Source organism: Sitophilus oryzae, unplaced genomic scaffold (assembly GCF_002938485.1).
Source record: "Sitophilus oryzae breed Bouriz unplaced genomic scaffold, Soryzae_2.0 scaffold_808_pilon_pilon, whole genome shotgun sequence".
Lineage (NCBI taxonomy): Eukaryota > Metazoa > Arthropoda > Insecta > Coleoptera > Curculionidae > Sitophilus > Sitophilus oryzae.
Window position 1 is genome coordinate 427,274 of NW_022147426.1, and position 25,043 is coordinate 452,316.

Genomic DNA, 25,043 nt, shown 5'->3' on the forward strand with positions numbered 1-25,043 from the left:
AGAATTATGAACTAAAATGTAGTGTTATATATCGTTCTATATAACTACATATTTGACAAATTATGCAGAGATTTTTGGGAATGCAGTTCAGTTTAAATAATAGCCATTATATCTATGTCTTATTATATTTTTCCAAATATTTTAATTAAAAAAACGTTTCAACCACAATTTAAACGTTTTTGTAACTAAAATATTTGGAAAAAAATATAATATGACATAGATATAATGTCTATTATTTAAACTAAACTGCATTCCTATGAATCTCTACATAATTTATGAAATATTACAGTTCAAGAAATTAAGCTAAATTAATACTACAACTACATATGTATATAATAGTGCAAAGTGATATAATATAATTTTATGAAAAAAAGATGGTTTTATTTTTTCTGCACGATTTTAAAACTGAATTTAAATAAATTCAGCAAAAAAGAAATAAAACATAGTAAATTTAAATATATTGTGGCGCCAACTGTTGGCAAATTATTGAACTAAATAAATTTTGAGACTTGTGGCGTCCTCTATAAGCAATTTCTCAAACTAAAGTCAATTTAAAACTCGTGGCGCCATCTATAAGACGGTTGCCAAACTTAAACTACTAATGATTCCTGTAGTTTGTTAGATTGTGGCGACACCTATCGAGAAATAGACTAATCTTTTCCAATGTGTTACAGGTTTCTGTAATAAAAAATACTTTTGCGACATCTATTAATTAGTAACTGAAGTTTATTTGGAAAATTAAAATCAATTTATAGAATTCTGTAATTTTTAGAGCCCGAAAAGTGTTGAATTAACGCCATCTCTGTGTGAAATTTTACACTATATTTTATTTTAACCTAAGAAAATACGAAATGTTTGGAAATTTTTCAATGTTTTTAGTTAATTTTTAAAACGTAAATTAATAAAATGAATACCTCCAAATTATGTTGTCTTTGTTTGAAAAGGTAGGTAATTTTTGTTCAGACTGCGGTTCAACATTACCGCTCTTAAGGGCATTGAAAGTAGTTATGAAAGCACTTGTTCGAAATAGTACAATTTGAGTGTATATTACATGTTTCCTGAGCTTTATTTATAGATATTATTAATATTTTAGTGTTAAGAGACGAGAACAGTACAGTACTTTATACGGTACACCTTAATTCCCATCATGTACGAGAGATAAAGGAAGATTTGAAGGAGCTTGATGTCGAGACAAAAGAAAATGAAGGGTCTATAGTGGAAAGAAAATGTCTTAAATGTGACAATAGTAAAATACCTTATGCTACAATTCAACTTAGGTCAGCTGAGGAAGAACAGACTGTTTTCTCCTCGTACAAAATGTAAATGCATGGGAAGAGACAATTCTTACTAAGACAACTGGTTTTTGTACATAATTTGCTTCTTTGCATCGTTCTGGAGTGTTAAATAAAGCACTTAAATATATCAAGTGAGTATTACAATAAAATTACTTAAATATAACTCACAAATTTCTTTAGAAAACTCAATGTTAGTATCAGTATTAATTTAACGAGAGTAAAGTTCTACTTCATGTAGATATTAAAAACAATTTTCCATTTGGATGTGTGGGAATTTTTTTTGTGAAGTTCAAAACTTCTCAGATTAATTTTGTCTTTAGTATTAAAATGAGTTGTGCTTTAAAGTGTACTTTCTAAAACAGCTCAAGTTCAGGCCAATCAAGATTCACTTTTGGTTTCATGAACTCCTTACGTGGGTTATTAATATATTAATTTCACTATTTGAATTATTTAGATTCCTTCTTACTCCGTGTGAACATTTTACTTTATGTATCAGTAAATGTCTTAGATAAAATTTCTTCGACCAAAAATTCTTCAACTGTCCATTGTGTGTGTATATATATTGTTGAAATATTAATCAAATGATCACAGTATAAGCTGTAAATTTTTACTTGTGTTATAGTAAATATAAAACAAACCCTAGATATTTCTAATTTTAGCTATATTAATATTTATTTAAAATTATTTTAAGAAAAATATTTTTGGTGTATTTTGAGTTGCCTATAGCTTAGGGAGAAATGTCAATACATTATGTAGCTACTTTGAATTAAAAAAACTTTTTAATTCATTGTTGTTTATTCCTTAACTTAGTTTTTAATAGAAAAATAGCCCATTTAACCATGTTAATAAGTTATTACTTTGATAATTTTTTAAATATCAAAGTAATAACTTATTTACATGGTTAAAAGCAGGTATTTCTGGATTTTATGTTATATTTACTATAGCAAAACATTTTTTATAGCTAGAAATATGAAAAGCAAACATTCCTGAGACAGCACCACGTAATCAACCAGCCAAAGATCCTCATTAGAGAAAATCTTAAATAAGACACAGAAATGGTAAAGTAAGTAATAAATTTATTTCGTTTACTATCAGTTTTTTTGTGATTACATGGTATCATACGGCGTTAAAATTGGCTTGGAAATGTAGATCGTGGTATTTTTATATGCATAATTATATCGATGGTCTTTTCCAAGCCAACTTAATGCTGTTTTTTATCATACGGTAGTATACGATCGAAAAACAGCGTCAAGATTGGTTTAGAAATGAAAATTTCTTTATTTTGGGAAGTATTTCTATATGCCTGCTATGACGTCCTTTTTCATTTGATCACACTGTATATACAACTTAAATTAGTTTATATTCCATTGGTATTCAAAATAATAGGTAATAAATAAATAGCCGTGAGGCTACAAAAAATAATAAAAATATACCGTATGATCGAAAAAAACGGCATCCAGTTGGTACGGAAATGACAATCGATGACATTCCTCATATAATTTTGTATACAAAATGACAGTAATCTTCATTTCATAGCTATCGCTGACGCCGTTTTTTTTTCGATCATATTGTAAGAAACAGATTTTATATATGTAATAAAAAAAACGGGTCCAGTTGGCTTGGAAATGACGATCGATGACATTTCCCGTATAAAATGACAGCGATCTTCATTTCATAGCCATCGCTGACGCCGTTTTTATTCGATCATACGCTATAATAATACCGTTTGATCGAATAAAAACGGCGTCCAGTTGGTTTGGAAATGACGATCGATGACATTTCCCATATAAATTTACATATGAAATGACAGCGATCTTTATTTCATAGCCATCGCTGACGCCGTTTTTATTCGATCATACTGTATAATGCTAACGTACTAATATTATTTTTGTATTCTTTTCAGTGCAGAAGTTTCCATCTACATCGCACCATGATCCAGGTCCACTACGTGCATCTTTTTTGATACACCTTGTATATATTGTATTTTATTTTTGTACGTTTTGTATTATAAATAAAGATAATTAGTTACAATACTTTTTTATTTCCACACATGGGTTTTATATCTTTAATACATATCTCCTTACCTCTTCATTCTTATATGCTCCCGATAGAAATCGGTGATTTTGACGTTTAAAAATTTTTGTACAGTTTATGTCAGGTTGAGAAAATCTAAGTTTTGTATCAGGAATATATAATATGAGAGCGAGGAGGTAAATACAATATAGTAGAAAATTATTTATATTAAAAGAGCACATATAAATACATGTTGCTACTAATTTTTAAATCCTCGCTCTCATTTATTCTCAGTATGGTCAGATTTTTAACAAAAGTTGGTCAAAATAATTCGACTAGGTGAAAAACTAGAGTACTAGACCAACGAGTTAGAATGAGTTAGATTTTTTCGAAAAACGGCCATAACTTCTAAACTATAAGGGTTAGAGAGGAACGGATCTCGGCATTCGATTCGCCTTTCAACCCTCTATAAGGGTGCAAATTTGGGGCGCGATCGGAGACAAAAAAAATTTTTGAGGATAAATGAGGGAAGGTTAACCCCTTACCTCATTTTTCGCCAAAAATTTTTTGTCTCCGATCCTAATTATGCACCCTTATAGAGGGGTTGAAAAGGCGAATGGAATGCCGAGTTCCGTTCCTCTCTAACCCTTATAGTTTCCGAGATATTAAGGGTTGAAGTTTGGAAACGAGTTCGAAGTGCTAGAGATAGCAGAAATATCGTTGATCGATGCTATATTTACATGTGGTACTCAATTAGCTCCTTACCTCTTCACCCTTATGCGTTCCTGATTAAAATCGGCAATTTTCGATCAGTTTTAAAAATTTTCGTGCGCTCTTTGACAAAAATTGAATTACTCGGGTTTGTATCAGGAGTGCATAAGAGCGAGTTGTTAAAAATATTGGTACTTAATTTACTCCTCACCTCTTCACACTTATGTGCTCCTGATAGAAATCAGTGATTTTGGGCAAGGATTAAAAATGTTCGTTTAATCTTTGTTAAAGCTGTATTTTCCCGGATTTGTATCAGGAGTACATAAGTGCGAAGAGGTAATCATTAGTATTATTTTATATAAAAATACTGTCTATTCCAGAACAACCTGATTTAAAATTTTAAGTTGTTTATTATTAGAATATATAATTTTTGTGATAATTAAATGACTTTTTCTTTTTGTTCAGGATTAGACAGTATTTCTAATATGCATATTTTGGTTCAGTAAAACTCATTTATTATTAATTATTATTTATTAACATATGATATTTTATTAACAAGAATAATATAAAAAGTATATTAATAATTATAATATACAGGGGACACTGAGGGTAAATTAAAAATAAACTGCCTACAAATAGATATATATTTTATTGTTTAGAGATTGCCATTACAAAAAAAAATAATAAGAATAATCACAGAAAATGAAAAATAATATACAACCACCTGGGTGCGTAACACGTATCTGATAAACTACAATAAAAAAATAATTCTTGAGACTAAAAACTTTATATATACTGTATATACACAGCGAGAAAAAAAAGTAGGTATTGATAAACCATTGACAACTAAAAAAATGAACATAATTGCTTATATGTGGAATACATTTTATGACAAAAATATAGTAATCAATATTTACATGAAATAAGAAATATACAGGATGATCAAAATGTGTTCTGCAAAAACCTCCACATCAATGATAACTTACATTTTAAAAATAGGTTCAGAACAGTTGGACATCCTGTATAAATATACAGCAGATTTTTTCGGTGTAGTACTGTGAATACATTGCGTAAAAATAATAAATTGTAACAATCAGATCTAACACACATGAGAAAATGATTTTTTAACTTTAAAACAAACTTAAAATATTTGTATATCTTTTATTTGTCAATGGATAAAAAAAATCAAAATTACATGAGATTCAGAGTATTTTTATTATAATTTTCTAAAAAAATTGGAAAAATTGGGCAATATAACCAAGGCAAAAAATATTATTTGTTAACAATAACATTTTTGCATCTTGTAACGTTTTTATATAATTGGAAGACCCTCGATTCAATGGGATATTATCAAACGGTTCAATATAATTCTTTAGTATTAAAAATTCTTTAAATATCTTTTCTCTATTTTATCCTTTTATCCTACATACAGTGGCGCAGCATCCAACTTCATATAAAATAATATATAATTTAATCTTCAATCTAATTTACATATTCATATATAAATTAGCAAAATAAAAAATAACTACACCACTGTACAGAATATTTCACTCTAAAATTAAGACGCTATAACAATAAAGTCAATTTTTTTTATAATATTAAATGTCGAGATTGAAAGATGCTCTAAAAAACACTAAAACAACGCATCTCCATAATAGATCCGATATATAAAATTAGTATAAAATAATATAAATAAATATCAATATAATGCATAGTAAATAGGTCTAAAAAATTTGGTATCAAAATTTCACAACATTAATAATAGTAATAGTATTAAACACATGAGATTTTTTCTATCAATAACTTGGAAACTTTTAGGTTAGTCGAGCTCACCTTTTTTTCGTTAAAACATTTTTTCGTTAGTTGTATCGGTTAAAAATAAATAAATAAATATTCTTGGAATTTATACAATACAAAAGTTAAAGTCGTCTAAAAATATTTAAATCGTACTTACCTTAGACCATAAAGTCGCTAGACACGTCTTTATTTATGTTGGTTACAGATTTTTTAACGATGACCGTGTCTAGCACATTTAATGGTCTAAGAAGTGATGAGATTTCTTGTTGAGAGTTCTTTCTCTAGTGATTAGCCACGGGTATCCATTGACTTTTTCTATGCTCTGCATCGACGGCGGCCTTGACTTGGGCACAGACGTGGGCAACGTTGGCACCAGCTGAGACAACAGCTGTCACTAGATGTCGATATTCCGCCTCTAGTTTGTGACCGTGCTCGAACATCTCTTTCGCAGCTTTGCCGGACAATTTGTCCATGCTGTATCTGAAATTAACAGCGTTTTTAAGAGATACTAACTACCCTGTATATCTACGGTTGAAAAATACATACCGTGCGTCTTTGACCTCTTTGATTTGTTTGGTACTCTTGAATTTGATGAGCAAGACCACCGGATTGATTTGCTGCCTTCTCAAGCGCTGGACGCTGGCTATAGAGTAGTCTAACATGCAGTGTAAACGAGCATTGCTGACTGCTTTGATGGCGTGGACTGTAATACATTCGAAACATGACCCCCTTCTGCGATATTCAATGATCAGACCCTCTTCTAATTCTCTGAAAAGTAAAAAAAATGATTTTTGGAACTTGTTCATTTGAGCTACTTTTATTAAAACTGCATACAGGGTGTTATTTAACGCAGCCAAACTTCAGGAAGCGGTTCTTTCAGTTTATTCTTATAAAAAAGGCCATGAAATGCTTCATTTTCAATATATAGGGTGTCAAACTTTTAAAAGCAAATGTTTTTTCGTAAAAATCTTCATAATCTTTTGTGTTGTTTTTTTTCACAGTAGTATATTAATTATTAATTTGTGAAAGATTTTTGGTACTTGTTCATTTGAACTACTCTTATTAAAACTGCATACAGGGTGTTATTGAACGTAGCCAAATTGTAGGAAGTGTTTTTTGAGTGAGTTTAAGACAGAAAGTTCATATAAGCATAGGTCGAGAAATACTTCATTCTCAATATACAGGATGTCAAGCTTGTGTAGAAGCGACACACGAAAAAATCCATAGAAAAAAAGATTGTGAGTAGCGCACATTTTTTCCTCAAAATATTTTGGTTAAAGTGCCTTCCGGGACGCCGCTGGGCATAATAACCTTAATCTAATTCGGGTTAAATTTTAGCCTCTTCCTACAATCAATACATCTGCGCAAAATCAAGAAAACCAGTTAAAGATTAAGATATTTACGAAAAAACGATTTATTTTTAAAAGTTTGGCATCCTGTATATTGAAAAGAAAGCATTGGTTCGATTACCCCCTAAAGTTTGGCTACACATTGACATAACGCCCTGTATATTTAAAATATTGTTAAACCTGCTTCTAATTCTTTCAAAAGTGAAAAAAGTAAATTTTGACACTTGTTCATTTGAACTACTTTCTTTATGACGATGTGTATATTGGTTGAAATCATAGATAATGAAGGAAATATAGATATTCATACCGGTCTAGTTGGGCTTGAGTGCATCTCCTGGCTTCAGTAGTGGCTCTTTGGAATTTTTCCGGGAAATCACTGACTAATTTATCAGCAACGCATTCAGCTAACGGTCCCAGGACTAAAACCGGTCGAAATTCTGGAAACTGCAGCCTTTCGACGCGCTGGTACGACATCTGGGATAGATCTTCGTGGAGAGAACCTGAAATTAACAACAAATATTCAATATATTTCAAAAATTCTATCTAAAAAATAATATTTAAATATGTACCACTATCAGAGATCCATCCAGGGGTGAGATTGCAGAAGGCTGCCAGTTCTCTGGAGTCCCTTGAGCTGGAAGAGCCTAATCCAGAGGAGCCACTGCCTCCTCTTTGGTGCTTTTTTCGTCGGAAGAAGCTCCTTCGAGCCGTGGTGGCGGTACGACCTTCCAGAGCGTCTCCGGCTCCTCTGCGCAGTAACATTTCCTCTTCAACCTATAATAATATCAGACTAGACTTTGTAGTCGAAAATGGTTGTTTTTAAAACCGCTTGTAGTGCGAAGTGTACAAGATGCCGAAGCAGCTTAGCAGCCGTTGCAAAAAACTCATCGCAACCTCATTAGAATATTTCGAACGGGAAAGCGGTAGGAATGGCCCTTTATGTCCCTTAAGTGCTGTTAAGGACGTGAGTTTTGTTCATGTAAATAATAACTTTAGTCAAGCTTAATCACATGACTAACAGTTTTTTTTGGTATGATATTTATGTTTAGGCTTAAGACAATTTTATGCAAACCTTGTATTTGCTGGGTATGACGCCACATTGCTGTCTGTGCCCCTCGCCATCAAGCTTCCATGCACGCCACTGTCCAGGAACGCCATTGAACATCGTGTTATCCACGTAGAGCACGTCGTCCTTACAAAAGGACAGTTGAGGAGGTTCAGTGACGTCATTACCGCCTCTGTCAAAACAGCATCGAACGTAGAGACTGTCACCAGGTTTATCCTTGATTTCGTTGTATTCTGTAAATCCCCAAAAAACATTTTACACAATATACATCTAAAATAATGATCGTATGATATTTTTCTTACTTTCGATTCTGTAATGTGCCAGAACTGTCACTTTATCGGCTGGTTTAGCCAGTTCATACGCTGCTTCCTCTGCTGTAGCCGATCTGAGGTCGCTACCGTTGTATTCCAAGATCTGATCTCCTGTTCTGAGACCAGCGTGATAGGCCAAGGAGTCAGGTTGGACTGAGTGAATGAATATACCAGCTGCGTTGCCTCCCACCAAAGAAATTCCCAAATTTGACGTTTTCAACGTTTCTATGCAGAGATATCTGGGTTCCTCCACTGTTCCTCTGTAACCATTATCAAAAATAACTTTTAAAGTCTTGTTTACAGATGGCAAACATATTTTAAATTGTACAATTCATTGGCAAAAAGCTTTCTATATACAGGGCGTGCAAATAATTTACCTGGGGCTTCCTATGTTCGGTACTCCGGCCTGTCTTTGCATCACAATCAACGAAGAAGGCTTGTTTTGCAGGGAGGAACTTTTTCTCACTTCTTTGGGCGAATTACAGGGCGTGGCATCACCCTCACCCTCCTCGTCGTCTTCATCTTCGTCGTCTTCGTTCGAAGAAGTACCAGAGAGAGATTCGGTACCACCACCCACCTAAATACACATATAATAAATAGTTTTTGCCAATATGTAATAGTCTAAGAGCTAGCAACGTTTTCGAGAAAGTATTTTAAGACGTCTGGCTCTTTCATATATCTTTTACTATGCTCTCTGGAACAGCATGCGGCCCGTCTGGCTGCCGATACCGTTGCGTTTACTACTGCGCATCGAAAGAAGATGCTATATTTTTTATTAATTTAGTCCTATAAATTCTAGTATTGAATATTTTTTTTTCTTTGCCCTGACCCGGATTCGAACTCTGAATCATCGGTTCGTGGTCGGAAACTCTACGCACTGCGCTATGGAGACATGTTCGATTAATATTCAATACTAGAATTTAAAAGACTAATAAAAATATAGGATCTTCTTTCAATGCGCAGTAGAGGACGCAACGTTTACCGGCAGCCAGACGGGTCGCATGCTGTTCTAGAGCAAGGACTGTATATATTCTAAAGGACTGTTCGATCGCGTCAAATCGCCGCTGTCGTAGTCGCCGTAGAATGCTACGTCACGCGCTGACCAGAGCTCCACAGTGCGGCGGATGGTTATTCTAGCGGGACAAAATCTCAAGAGCAATGTTTGGGACTTAAAATCTAAGAACGTAGCAAATGGTCTAATATATAGCAACTATATGGTTAAATTTATTTATTTATTAACAACTTAATTTATTAACAAGATATTACAAGATAATAAAACTATGATATTATTCGTACATAATACACAAAAACCGTATTGTAAACTATTACCAAATACATAAAATTATGAAATCAAAAAACTCTTTAGCAGTTTTTTTTTAATTAATTTGTAATCTTGTGACACCCTCTATAATTTATTTTAAAAAAATATATTTTATTTTGAAAATAATAAATAAGATAGATATTTTAATTTTAATTTTAACACTCGGTAATTGTAAATTCATAAATAGTAAGTATCTAAGACAATTTTTTAAACTCAGTGCCTTTTGATGGAGTTGTTTTGTTTTTATACTATCTGATTGAAATGAATCTTTTTGGGCATTCACCTGTTAAGCTTGAACTCCCTGTTACTGTGACTACCTGTGTTGGTAACTATTGGTAACTCAAAAGATCTACATCATTCAATATATCGATATTTGAAAAAAAAGTGAAAATTTGATATCTGTAGAACAAAGGCACAAAGGATTTTAACAAATAATATACGTACAGTAGAAAAGTACATACCTTTGGCAATCTTCAACATAATTTGGCTTTCTAATAAAATGTATAAGGACTTGTAAATATTTTGTTTTCGTATGATCTCTGCCTTGCTGAGCAGAAAAGGACCAAATTTGGTTGATAAAAATGTATCGAAATACAAAGAATATTCATGCATTTTTGTATCAATTGGAATGTCTACTATTTCTTCTTATCAGTACACATTTTTTGGCTTATTTCTAACCAAACGCTTTTGTCCCGCTAAATTTATTTTCCAACGCACTGTGCGCTCGTCCGTCAAATGCAAAAATAACTGTCACTGTTTAAAATCTTTAGCGCCAACTTCAACTCGGTCAGTAGATGACGTAAAAAAAACTGGCAGTGCAGGAAGATAGGAATCGAACTATCCTTATCTCTATAGTATCCTTGGTTCTAGAGAGCATAGTAAAAGATATATCAAAGAGCCAGACGGCTTAAAATACTTGTTTTTCCGACGCTGCTAGCTCTCGTACTATAATAAGTAAAATAAGCTATAAAACAAATAAATCAATTAATTACTAAAATATTAGTTATTAATTTAAAAATAAAACGTAAAAATCTTTAAAAAATGATATAATAAATATATTGTAAGATTCATCCCATAAATCCATCACAATCTGGCAGCGCTGTCGCCATCGCTTGTCACTCAAAGTTGATGACGTGCATCGGAAATTGTTTTGCGATCGTCGTATCTGTTTGGTATATGTTTAAAAATAGCCTGTACTTGGCATATCTGTCAAATTTGACACTTTAAAAAATATATGGGTTTGGTTGAATTAAAAAAAAACTATTTTTAAGTTATTTTTACCTCGTGGTATTTATCAGGACTGTACTGGACCAGCATAGTAATGGAATTTCCGCACTGTCTCAGTACGTTCGCTGCCAAATTGTAGGTGGCGTTGCGCATGTTGATTCCGCACACTTCCAACAGCTGGTCGCCGATCTGTAGCCCCACCCTACTAGCCAGACTACCCTCGGTAACAGTCGACACGAAAATACCGCCGGTATCAGCGATTTGGATGCCCAAAGGTTCGTTGGATTTATCTGATGAAGAAGAAACATTAATATTTTATAAAACACCCTGTATATTCGAATTTACCTATATGAACTCTCCGTAGCTCGCCAGGCAGAGGTTTGTGTCCCCACGGACAGTAGTCTTTGGGCCCGTTCACTTGGGAGGAGTGGTCCCCGGGACTACTGAGGACCTCCACGTGAAAAATCGGCATGGGACTACCCCTTTCCGAGCTTCCTCTTTCTATACTTCCGGTACTCACCTTGGAAGTAACACTAGGGTTGGAAGGTACGCGAAATCTCTGTTCCCTACAGGCGTAAAGATTTATTTAGACATTTTTATTACAAATAAAAGAAAAATATTGTTACATTACAGTTATATTTTATATTAGTTCAGTATTAGCATGATCCTCGTGATGATAAAGACATGTTGCAACGCTGTATACGTCACGAAATTAGTCAAGTTTATTGTATAGCTGATATATTGTGTTTATGTTAATATTAGTATTTAAGGATCATTTTTTTCAAGACATAGAGATAAAAGAACACAAAGAAAATCGATCAAAAAAAAGTATCCACATTAATAGGAAATACATTAGAGCATTAGATAGAAATATTTTTTCTCAATATAAAAATAAATTACAACCTTCTGTTGGCCAACTGTAGAGAACCAATGTCTAGAGTTTGACCTCGCTAAAATAATCATCGATTGTTATTCCCAGCCGTCCTTTACGCCGTTTTTTTCGATAGTATGGTACATTAAAACGCCACAAAGATAGAAACAATTACCAGAAAATAAAGTATTACTATAAATCTAGATTAGTATGAATGTATGTATATACTACCTTATAAAATAAGTAAACCACAACCTCCGTAAAGATAAAGGCCTGATACAACGACGTATGACGTCACGAAAGCAGGCGGATTAATGCATAGTTTGTATATGTTTATTTCAGCATTATTAGTATTTAAGAATAATTTTCCACGACATAAAGATGAAAGAACTCGTGAACTAGAGCTGAATAGCACAACAATTTCAATAAAAGATCAATTTTAACCCAAAATCCATTGGATAAATCCTCATAAACACTAGATGGATAGAATAGATACCTACCAGAAAATAAAGTATCACCATAAATTTAGCTATACAGGGTGGTCCGAAGTGTATTCCGGAAACTTTGGTAGCATATTCTGCAGTTAAAAATAAGTAAAAAAGTTTGTATAAATGTATGTCCTAAAATACTTAGTTTCGGAGATACAGGCTGTAGATATTTCATTTTTATTCCGATTTTTTCCAAATAATTACTGAAGTAATGTGAATATTTGGATGAAAATTAGTGTCTGGAAGTTTTTTGACATAAGAATTTTGATTTTGATGTCGATATGACTCCTACTTGTAGAGGGCTACACCGGTTAAATTACTATCTACTCAACATGTTTATTTTTTGTCAATAATGACATGTATTGACTATTTCCATTCTAAATATCTTGAGAACGGTTCCTCTTAGCGACTTTTACCAAGAGACATTTTTTACGTAAAAAATCACAAAAATGTATATTTTTTCACTCCTGTAGTTTTATACAGGTACGGACGAGAAGTTATTACTCTTCAAAACAGTTAAAACACATGTAGGTGGCGCCCCCTACAAATAGGTCATATTGACATCAAAATAAAATTTCTCATGTCAAAAAACTCCCAGACACCAATTTTCATCCAAATATTGACGTTACTTCAGAAATTATTTGGAAAAATCGAAATAAAAATGAAACTTCTACACCCTGTATCTCTGAATCTAAGCATTTTAAGACATAACATTTATACGAACTTTTTTACTTATTTTTATCTAACCGAAGTATCCGGAAAACAGTTCTGGCCACCCTGTATATGAATGTAGATGCCTTAGAAAATAAGTAAGCCACAACCCCCATGAGGATAAAGGCCCGATACAATGACGCATGACGTCACGAAAGTAGATCTATTGAAGAAATTATTTGTTAGATGAATATTAGTATAGTCTGTGAAACGAATAACTTTGAATTTGAGAGTTCCCGCGGGCTTTTCTAGTGTTAATTTTATTAGGTTAGCAACTTGCGGCCATGCTGATGCCGTCTCTAATAGAACAGCCCCGGAGCGAGATTTATGACGTCACGCTAGTTAGATACTACGGATTAATTATGTTGTAGAATGATGGAAAACATAATTATTCCTCGTATATGTAATTTTTAGGATTATATTCGACACTATTTTTTTCATATGACATAACACTGATGAAGGCTATAAACGTTAGCTATAACAAAAAATTTTAGAATAATTTTACATATAAAATGACAGCGATCTTTATTTCATAGCCATCGCCATTTTTTCTATGATATTGTATTATTTGCAAATATAATTTTTCGAACATTGATGCTTGCAAAATATACATATAAATTTTGTGAATACAAATAATAATACATCACTATTAGTAGATATTGAATATTTTTGTTAAATTAGATCGATTTTCAAAAACCAAAATTTAAAATATATTTTACATATTACCCATTATCTTATGTACCTATTCATTATTTGTATATTGTAAAACATTTGATGCATTTGTATGGTTCATAGTTTATTTGTCAAATTATTTATTACTATAAATAGGTATATATATTGTATTTATTAACTGTATATTATGTATATTTCATGTAAACTATATCATTTTTAAAATACAAACCAAAAATACGAGGAATAATTATGTTTTCCGTGTATTCTACAACATTTTTATTAATCCGTGGTATCTAACTAGCGTGACGTCATAAATCTCGCTCCGAGGCTGTTCTATTAGAGACGGCATTGGTTTGATATTTAGAAATGTCAAAGGCTGATGACATTTTACTTTTGTCAATTATGACATTTTGCGTTGATTTTTGCAAGAAGAGGAAGAACTGTCACCTGTTTTATTATTTTCCTTTTCTATTTTACGAAAGTAAAAAGAGTTACCTATCTGATTCGATCAGGCACTCATTTTAAAGAATATCAGTAACTTTTTGGATATGTATATACATGGTTTTTATATTTGCCATGTTGGTAAAAAATAACGGTCAAAATTCAAAGTTATTCATTTTATAGACTATACTTATGGTTTTTTTTTCATAAAAAAATATGAAAAAACTCATAAACAACTGATCGTGTACTCATTGCTCCATGTAAGTTACCTCTTTCTCGGAAATGTACCCCCTGTCTCAAGCAGATCGGGCGGTCTTCTGCTACCGGTATCCACCGAAGGACTGTGATTGTGTTGGTACGGTTCAAAGCTGAAACTCTCCCTAGAATGATTGATATGGGGATGAGGATGAGGATGGTAGGGGTAATGAACCCTATTGGTACAAACAACTGACTGGGACCCCTCGAATGAGTTGGACCGAGATCGGTGCTTATCAGACTGTCCCTTTCAGAGTCTGAACCATATTTTGCTATCCCTAGAAAAAAGAACCTTAGACCATAAAACTTCTAGACACTTTAAGATTCTTCTTACCTAAACGACTGTTCTTCTTGTAATACGGCAAGGTTTCTTTCTCGTACAGCCTTTGCACGGGCATGTCCAGACTGTTGCCCGAGTTCATGTTAGCGCTGTGCCTGTTGGACGATCCGTTACCGCATTTGACAATTTCGAAGCTGTCAGTGGCCATGCCGAAATGGTGGCTCGTGTCCACGCTTTTGTAAACCGAATGCCGGTTGGACGTTGACGAATTTTGTGGCGCTAAAGACAGCGGCATTGGCGTGGAATTGCGATAGTAATCGGGTGTTTCTTTTGGTTGCGCGAGCAAACTTAAAGGAGGTCGTTCTTTGGTACGTGTCACTACGGTACCCCCACCTAGAATATTGATTTTATGCAAAGTACATAGATATGGAAAGATACTGTGTCGGAAGTTGAATTGCAGAGATATTATTATGAGTCTTAGAGAGAGAGAGGCTCTCTATATATTTCTATTTCGATTTTTCTCTTACCTGGAGTTAGTACAGCTGTAGCTCTAGCCTTAGGCCAAGTTCCTCCATTATTTTTCTCCTCCTTTGGCTGTGACAGGTGTCTTTTTGCCCCTCCCGAAGACCTTTTTATTGTATTATGATGGTAACTCTCCAAGACAGAGTCCAACTCGGCTATAGCCTGTTCGTGACCGAAGTCTATAGGATTCGGCGAGCTATTTCTGTATTTTTTATCCTCCTTTGAGTGTCTCCACGGTACCCTCATGAGTTCGAATTTCTCTTTGAGCCACGCACTGCTGTTCTTCTCTTGGTTGTTGTACTTGTAGTCGCCTTGACTCAACCAATCCTCAGTCTATAATATTTTTTTTAGCATTTTTAGAATTTTAAAACAAAGTCAATTGATGGTTACTTTACCTGTGAGCTTCTGTTCTCTTTTTTGTTCCTCCTCACTGGCGTAAAAACATTCGGACACTCCGGATAGCTCATCTTCAGGGTGGTGATGTTGATGACGTCAGAGCTTTCGTCGTTGAGCACCTGCATGGCTTCTCTGACGTTTTCGATGTCGTCCATGGACTTGTCGTTGATTCTGAGCACTCTATCGCCTACGGTCAGGCTTTTGTCGGTCGCGGCCAAGCTGCCTTCGCTGATGCGGTTGATGTAGACGCCCATTTTCAGTGACAGACCGTGACAGCCTGTAATAAGAGCCACATTTGTTAAGCCTGTCATGACAATGACAGTTCTGCCATTTTAATTCACAGGTACACTGTATTTTGTGTCATTTTTTGGATCCAATCTTTCGAAATCCTCTATAACTTGTGGCAGAGACTTTAACAATAACTAATTCTTATGTAAATGAGATAGGTATTCTATTAGAGACACTTGGTGTATTGTAAGAATATGTATCTATTAATATAATTTTCTATCTATATGCAATAAAAAAAACATCTTAAAACATACTTTTCCCGTACTGTTGTGACGTCATAATACGACATTATGTTGGCTACCGAATACAATGAAAATTGCGTTGTCTAGGTGAGAGATGATCTAATGTTATATTTTTGAAATTTCATGACCTGCAATGACATCATAATACGATTTACGCTGGTTATAGGATATTGACAAAATTAAATGTTGGTTTGACTATGTAATGATTTATTTTTTAATATTACCTGCCCTGAAATCATATCATAGTTCGTTCAATTGATGTTGGTTACAGGATATTAACAAAATTAAGTGTCTAGGTGTGTTACATGATTTCACCTACTGCAAGACCGTGTCGACATTTATTTTGTAAAAATATTCTCTTTATACGCAATAAAAACAACTTTTCTTATCCTTTCATCTATGTTTTATAATTTTCTATCTATATTCAATAAAAAAAAACATCTTTAAAACACAGTTTCCTGCCCTGTCGTGACGTCACAATACGACATTATGTTGGCTACAGGATACAACTAATATTGCGTTGTCTAGATAAGAGATTATCTAATGTTACATTTTTGAAATTTCATGCCCTGCAATGACATCATAATTCGATTTACGTTGGTTATAGGATAATGACAAAATTAAATGTCTAGGTTTGACTATAGAATACAATGAAACTTGCGTTGTCTAGGTAATAGATGATGTAATGATTTATTTTTTAATATTACCTACCCTGAAATGATGTCATAGGATACAATGAAAATTGCGTTGTCTAGGTAAAATATGATCTAATGTTATATTTTTGAGATCGCATGCCCTGCAATGACATCATAATGCGATTTGCGTTGGTTATAGGATATTGACAAATTTAAATGTCTAGGTTTGACTACAGAATACAATGAAACTTGCGTTGTCTGGGTAATAGATGATGTAATGATTTATTCATTAATATTACCTGCCCTGAAATGATGTCATAGTTTGTTCAATTTATGTTGATTACAGAATATTAACAAAATAAAGTGTCTAGGTGTATTACATGATCAAAGATCGGGTTTTATTTTGTACATACGTATTCTGTTTATATGCAAATAAAAACAACTTTTCTTATTCTTTCATCTATGTTTTATAATTTTCTATCTATATTCAATAAAAAAAACATCGTAAAAACACACTTTTCCTGCCCTGTTGTGACGTCACAATACGACATTATGTTGGCTACAGGATAAAATGATGAAAACTGCGTTGTCTAGGTAAGAGATGATGATTTACCTGCCCTGAAATGACGGCATAGTTGGAGTTATGTTGGTTACAGGATTTTTCGATAAAATTAAGTGTCTAGGTGTATTGCATGATCAAACTTCTCGGTTTTTGAATTTTACCTGCTACAAGACCGTGTTCGCATACTTGTTACATTTGGAAAATTTTATTTAAAAAAATAATTTAAGCGCAATAAAAACATAGTTTTCTTGCTCTGTTATGCCGTTATAATAGGACATGTTGGCTACAGAATACATTAAAAATTGCATCGTCTAGGTAATAGATGATCTAATGTTCTTTTAATTCTACCTACCCTGAAATGACGTCATATTTCGTTCGATTTATGTTGGTTACAGGATATTAACAAAATTATCTCTCTAGATGTTTTATATGATCAAAGGTCTCATTTTTTTGTATTTTACCTGGTGCAAGACGAGCGGTGTGAATCCACTTAGTGACCTGTTCCCCTGTAGCACCAATTTCGTTCCTCGCGCACCTGGTTCTGCGCACAAGGACATGCGCGGCCGGCATACTGGATCTGATGGCTTCCGTGACCATTCTCAAGGACACCTGGCTGCAATCCACGTCGTTCACCCTCAGGATTTTGTCGTGGGGGAAGAATTTACCGATCGCTGAAGAACCGGGAGCCACGGAAGCTACGTATACGGAGCCATCGCCAGGAAACTCTTTACCACCTGAAATTTTTAAATTTCCAAAATTAAACAAAATGTAAAAAATGCTTTAATGAGACGCTTACCCGCAAATTCTAATGCTTCTTCGTCCGAACTGGTCAAATCAAGCTGAATCACTTCAGTATGACCGCAAGCGTGTTGCTCTTCTATGTTCGATTGCGACAATCTACCTTCTCTTTCGATTTGAGCTTCCAATGCTTCCCTTAAAGCCTATAGAGAAAAATTAAACAAAAAAAACATAATTTTAAATCAAAACTTACTTTGTTTTCTTTGAGAAGTTCGTTTCTTTGTTTCTTGATGGCGTCAGATTCTCTGAGAGATTCGGCAAGTTCGGAAACAGCTCTGTCCCGTTCTTTTCTCATGTTATCGCACAGAGTTCTGATGCTTTCTCTTTCTAAAACGATCTTGTCTCGTTCGGAGAACGCCCAATCGCGTCTGCCTTTCGATACTTCAGCTTCTTGAACCTTTTTGATCATAATTAAACACCAATTAATTATAATTTAAACAAGTACTTCAAATTAATAATAAATTCGCCGGTACAAAATTCCGCCACCCTAAAATTTTGACTAAGTTTGATGTTTAATAACTTTTGAATTTGTAATCCGAATTTTATGATTATGGTATTAGTTCGTAGATAAATTTTCATTATTTTTTATTATTTTAATGGCTTATATATTTCGGTTAGGTGGGTTTATACCGGGGTAAATCAAAATTTCGTTTTTTGGAATAAATTCAAAACACCCTGTAGAAAAAATAGGACGGGTATTTTGGATAAAAAATACTTTCCTGTGATCTTAGATGTATTCCTAACATTTAATTTTTTAATTATCCTATTATCCCTATTGTGTTATGAGCTATACATTTTTAAAAAAAACTACTGATATTTTACAATCTTGAATTTGTTGAAAATGGAGATTCACTCCGTTAATGCTAGCACAGAATATACCGGGTGCGGCTCAAAATGGCTCACCCATATAATTGTTTTATTTTTTCAGTTAAAAAACAGGATTTGGTGTGTTTGTATCTATACTAATATATAAAATCCTTAAGTGACTGACATACTGATTAATCACGATCCTGCTCAAACCACTCAACGTAAGAAGCTCAATTTTGGCATACAGGTTGATTCTAGGGTGTAGAGAGGTTCGATAAGAAGGATTTTTCGAAATTCCAGTTCCAAGAGGGTGAAACCACCCCTCAAATATTACAATATTTTTTATTTAAAAAACGGTCAAGTTTCAGAAAAAACGCTTAAACAAGTATATTTTATTTTGTTTTTTACATATTTTAAGATTTTTTAAAAATGTATACAGGGTGTTCATGTGTTGTATAACAGGGGTGAAAAATCTGGTCATTGATTAATCACGATACTGCTTAAAGCGCTTGGCGTAAAAAGCTGATTTTTGGAAAACAGATTGACTTTAGGGTGTAGAGGTTCGATAAGAAGAGATTTTTCGAAACTCGAATTCTAAGCCCAAGGCCACACACAGTAATGAACTATTTTTACGCGTATAAAACTATTTGTTACGTGAACAAATATATTTGTTACACGTAAAAACTATTTTTTTTTCGCGTCAAAAACTTATTGTTTCTGGTAGAAAAACTTTCTTAAGCAAAAAAATATTTTTACGTGTAAAAATTATTTGTTACACGTAAAAAATATTATTTTACGCGTCAAAAACCTATTGTTTCTGGGTTTCTGGTAAAAAACTTTTTTACCCAAAAAAAAATTTTTACGTGTAAAAACTATTTGTTACACGAAAAAACTAATTTTACGCGTCAAGAACTTATTGTTTCTGGTAAAAAACTCTTGTTAGGCAAAAAAAAATTACGTGTAAAAACTATTTGTTACACGTAAAAAACTAATTTTTACCTGTCAAACTTTTTACCCAAAAAAAAAATTTACGTTTAAAAAACTATTTGTTACACGTAAAAACTATTTTTAGGCGTCAAAAACTATTTGTTTCTGTTAAAAAAACTTTTTACGCATAAAAAACTATATTTTTACGCATATAAAACTATTTGTTACGTGTAAAAATATATTTGTTACACGTAAAAAAATATTTTTTCGCGTCAAAAACTTATTGTTTCTGGTAGAAAAACTTTCTTAAGCAAAAAAATATTTTTACGTGTAAAAATTATTTGTTACACGTAAAAAATATTTTTTACGCGTCAAAAACTTATTGTTTCTGGGTTTCTGGTAAAAAACTTTTACCGAAAAAAAAAAAAGTTTTACGTGTAAAAAACTATTTGTTACACGAAAAAAACTAATTTTACGCGTCAAGAACTTGTTGAACAACAGATTGTTTCTGGTAAAAAACTCTTGTTAGGCAAAAAAATTACGTGTTAAAAACTATTTGTTACACGTAAAAACTAATTTTACCTGTCAAACTTTTTACCAAAAAAAAAATTGCGTTTATAAAAACTATTTGTTACACGTAAAAAACTATTTTTTACGCGTCAAAAACTATTTGTTTCTGTTAAAAAAACTTTTTTACGCAGAAAAAACACTTTTTACGCATAAAAAACTATTTTTTACGCGTAAGAAAATATTTAATTTATTACAAATGATTAAATCGACGCGAACGAAGTCGCTGGTACACGCTAGTATCTTTATAATATAATGAAATACTACATATTATGAATATAAGCAGAAGTCTTACCGCTTCAGCAAGTTCAGTCTGCACTTTATCCAGACTTTTCCTTAGAGATTCCAGCTCCTGATTGGCTTGATCCAAATTGTCCAGCCTCTGTCTTTGGCCTATCGATCTCGAATCGTCCCTGTGGTGTTCCTTTCTGAGACCGTCTTCGCCGATGGTGCCCAAGTTGTCCATCAGTCTGCCTCTGCTCTTCTTCATTTGGTCGCCCAATAACAACCGCCCGTCCTCAGAAGCCGCCCCGAGTTCGCCAAATTTCTCCCTCAGATCGTTACATTCCTTCAAGGCCTGAAAAAAATTATTTTAAAATTTATAATTAATCAATACGACCGAATCTTTTTTACTCCCAACAAGCGTAAAAAAGTTTCACTTAAAAAAATCAGCTTCTTAAAATGTATTTTAACTTTCCAACAAAAAAAGTATGTCCTACCTTGTCTCGCTCATGTAATGCACTAGCTATCTCCCTTCGTAACGATTCGAGCTGGTAGTTGAGCCCTCTTTTATCCTCTTGCAAAGCTTTTTTATCTGCATCCAGTATTTTTATTTTTTTCAGAGCTTGAGACAGGTCGTCGCTAAGTTTTTCCATTTCTTTATGAACAGTATCCCTGAAAAAAAAACAAATAAAGTATAATCCAGTTTAAAAACATACAAATTTTACTTGAAACTATGATTAAGAACATATTTCCTGTTAGGCATTATTTATTTTAATTATTTTTATCTAAACAGATAAAAAATAATAGCAGACTAAAGACAGAGTGACAGGGATTTAAAATTTAGAAATATCACGAGTCGATTTTTTTTCATATAATGTCGCTAAAGAATTAAATAAACATAGGTTTTAGATAGCAGTTACATAGAGAAATATCACCTTCGCCGTAATAACGAATGTAATTGTAAAAAAATTATCAACCAACTGGTTTTTACATTTATAAATACTTGATAAATAGTAAAACCCTCAGATTTTTTTATTTTATTTATGTACCGAATTATGCACTAAACTTATATAATAAAAAAATAGTTTAATATACAGCGTGTTATTAAAGTATGCAGCCAAACAAAAAAGTAGTTCAATTGAACAAGTATAAAAAATTCTTTTTCACTTTTCAGACTTAAAAAATGGTCTGGCAATACTTGAGATATACAGTGTAATTTAAGTATGTAGCTATACAAAAAAGTAGTTCAAATGAACAAGTACAAGAATCCCTTTTTTAATTTCTCGACTTAGAAGAGGGTTTAAAAGATACTTGAAACATACAAAATATCTAGCCATAAAAAAAGTAGTTCAAATGAACAAGTACAAGAGTCCCTTTTTTAATTTCTCGACTTAGAAGAGGGTTTAAAAGATACTTGAAACATACAAAATATGTAGCCATAAAAAAGTAGTTCAAATGAACAAGTACAAGAATTCCTTTTTTCATTTCTGGACTTAGAAGAGGGTTTAAAAGATACTTAAAACATACAAAATATGTAGCCATAAAAAAGTAGTTCAAATGAACAAGTACAAGAATCCCTTTTTTAATTTCTCGACTTAGAAGAGGGTTTAAAAGATACTTAAAACATACAAAATATGTAGCCATAAAAAAAGTAGTTCAAATGAACAAGTAAAAGAATCCCTTTTTTCATTTCTGGACTTAGAAGAGGGTTTAAAAGATACTTGAAACATAAAAATATGTAGCCATAAAAAAGTAGTTCAAATGAACCAGTACAAATCATTTTTTACTTTCCAGAGAATTAGAAAAGGGTCTCTAAGAATACTTGAAATATACAGAGTGTTATTTAAGTATGTTGCTAAACAAAAAAAAGTAGTTCAAATGGACAAGTACAATTTTTTTTTTACTTTTCTGAGTATTAGAAGAGGTCTATCAATACTTGAAATATACGGGGTGTAGCCAAACTTCAAGGGATGATGGTAGAAAAAATGCCACCTTTCCAATATACAGGGTGTGAAACTTTTAAAAATTAATTGGTGGTATTTACGTTCGTAAAGGGCCAATTTAGTCCTAATTACATAAAAAATATATCCAGTGGCGTCCTGGAAGGGACTCTAAACAATATTTTTAGCGAAAAGGTTGTGCGCCACTTGTGGACTTTTCTCGTATTTTGCTTCTCTTTCGAGATAAAAATAAATTATTTATAAAAGGATAAAAATAAAATATACTTTATTGTATGTTCCTGAGACCAACACTTTTAACAACCTGATATTGAAAAGGAAGCCCCCAATTTCTGAACACAAGTATGTTTATATAAACTATTCGTTTTAAATTCACTTGTAAAAAAATTGTAAAATGTAAAAAAAGTCAATAAATACCAAATTTTGAAATATAAAAATTACTTACCAAAAGTAACATATTGCTAATCTTTTTTTTTATTTCAATAAAGACAAAATATTATTATTATTATTACTAAACTACCAACCTTTCACTCATCACCAAGGTATATTCAGCCATCGTAGCATTTCTTTCGTCAGTCAATTTCTTGATTTCTTTATTCGCTTTAATCGACACATTCACAGCATCCTCGAATTGTTGCTGCAACTTCTGATGAGCCTCCCTGTATTTAGCATAATCCTTAAACATTTTCCCCAATTGCTGTCTCAATCCAGCAATATCTCTCTGAGCAGCACCTCGTTCTTGTCCTAGACACAAACAAATAAAACATAGTAGTCCAAACAAACAAGTACAAAAAATTCCTTTTTACTTTTCAGAGAATTAGAAAAGTGTCTCTAACAATACTTGAAATAAACAGTGTTATCTAACTAAGTATGTAGACAAAGAAATACATTTTTTTTACCTAAAACTTCACACTGTTTCAATAACCTTGCATTTTCATCTTGAGCCACCTCCAGCTTGGATAATGCCTGGGTGTGAGACATAAAAAGAGCCTCTGAAGCATTTCCATTGTGCTCGGTGAGCTCTTTGAGCAATCTTTGATTTTCGTCTCGAACCTGTTTGTTTTCGGACATCAATTCGGCATATTTGTTTCTTAGTGAGGCTGAGTCTTGGCTGGAGACCTCTAGTTGGTTCATTACTGCTCTGAGCTGTTCTCTGTAGTAATCCAGGTCCTAAATTTTTTAAATTTTAAAGGTAATTTTTTATCAAAAAAAAATAGTTACGTTTAATCCATGATCACATCTTCGTCTGGAAGTGTTCAGATCGTTGTTGGGTTTGTCGAATTGAGATTTATAGGTTTCGTATTCTCTGGTAGCAAAATTTCTTGACAATGTACCTTAAAAATATTTTAAGATTGTGTAGAAAAAAAGTTAAAACAATTTTTTGAGACTTACTGCTACTGCCGGCGCCTCCGTCGCTATTTGAAGCCATCTCCAATAAATTTTAAGTAAATTAAATACTTAAAAATACCTGTAAAATATATACAGTTACATTGTGTAGTTGTTCTAAAAAACTAGCATTTCTAAACTGTTAAAAAACTAGTTGCAACACATTAATAACTGAACATTTACATTAACAGAAAAAGTACAATAATTTAGTGTTGTTTATTCATTGTTCTGGGAAATATTATTATTAAATTGTGTAAATATTACGGAGTTACTAAATAAATCTCTAGAATATAAAGTAAAAGTTTCAATTAAAAAAAAATGGTAATATATGACCTTAATTAATATTTCTACGGTTTTTAAAAATTAGGGAAAGCAAAAACTGAATACTACTCTTTCCTTATTTACTTTGAACTATTATTTGTTTGTCTCGTACGTGTACAAATTGAAATTAACTTTGAATTCATTGTATTGGAATTACAAACAAAATCACTACGATTAGTATTTATTTTCTCTACCATATTTTGCAAAAGAATAATTAAAATTTAATTAGTACAGTCCGTGTTACGTATACTTTACAACATCATCAACTTCACTATTTCCTTTTATCATACAAATTAAGGCAGACGGGATTATATTTTTAGAATATTCGTAATACGTTAGCCACAGTTTCGGCTGGCAAAATTACCTGATACGGGGGCTTTTTTCGCCTGGCAAACTCATCCTTGTATTTCACGACCGCACACGCGAAACACATTCACTCCACAACTTTCTTTTCGCTCTAGGAATCAGCCATTGTTGTAAATATTTTTCTTTTTTAGCAAAAGATTACGAAAAAAACGAAACCCATATGACGTTTGACGTTAGAAGGAAACGAATTGTCAGATTCGTTGACAAAAGAAAAAACTAATTGTAGAAAACTGTAAAT

The 25,043-nt window shown here is 32.7% G+C and overlaps 1 protein-coding gene and 1 long non-coding RNA gene across 2 annotated transcripts; one reads left to right on the forward strand and one right to left on the reverse strand.

Moving 5' to 3' along the window:
* The first annotated feature begins 840 nt into the window (after nucleotides 1–840).
* LOC115888837 lies at nucleotides 841–3,315 on the forward strand. The gene is made up of 4 exons (XR_004051323.1): nucleotides 841–944; nucleotides 1,094–1,426; nucleotides 2,257–2,358; nucleotides 3,199–3,315. It is a non-coding gene; the product is annotated as an uncharacterized LOC115888837 (long non-coding RNA).
* A 1,357-nt stretch (nucleotides 3,316–4,672) lies between these two features.
* On the reverse strand, nucleotides 4,673–24,985 carry LOC115888718 (disks large homolog 5-like). The gene is given in 24 exon segments (XM_030908523.1): nucleotides 4,673–6,296; nucleotides 6,363–6,584; nucleotides 7,473–7,665; nucleotides 7,735–7,939; nucleotides 8,238–8,464; nucleotides 8,534–8,802; nucleotides 8,920–9,119; nucleotides 11,145–11,380; nucleotides 11,436–11,656; nucleotides 14,543–14,708; nucleotides 14,711–14,806; nucleotides 14,863–15,201; nucleotides 15,336–15,663; nucleotides 15,726–16,003; nucleotides 17,915–18,187; nucleotides 18,250–18,394; nucleotides 18,445–18,648; nucleotides 20,848–21,129; nucleotides 21,272–21,446; nucleotides 23,257–23,476; nucleotides 23,632–23,902; nucleotides 23,954–24,066; nucleotides 24,125–24,200; nucleotides 24,804–24,985. Coding segments are annotated over 23 exon segments (4,899 nt in total). The 5' UTR covers nucleotides 24,162–24,200; nucleotides 24,804–24,985; the 3' UTR covers nucleotides 4,673–6,097.
* Nucleotides 24,986–25,043: the final 58 nt, after the last annotated feature.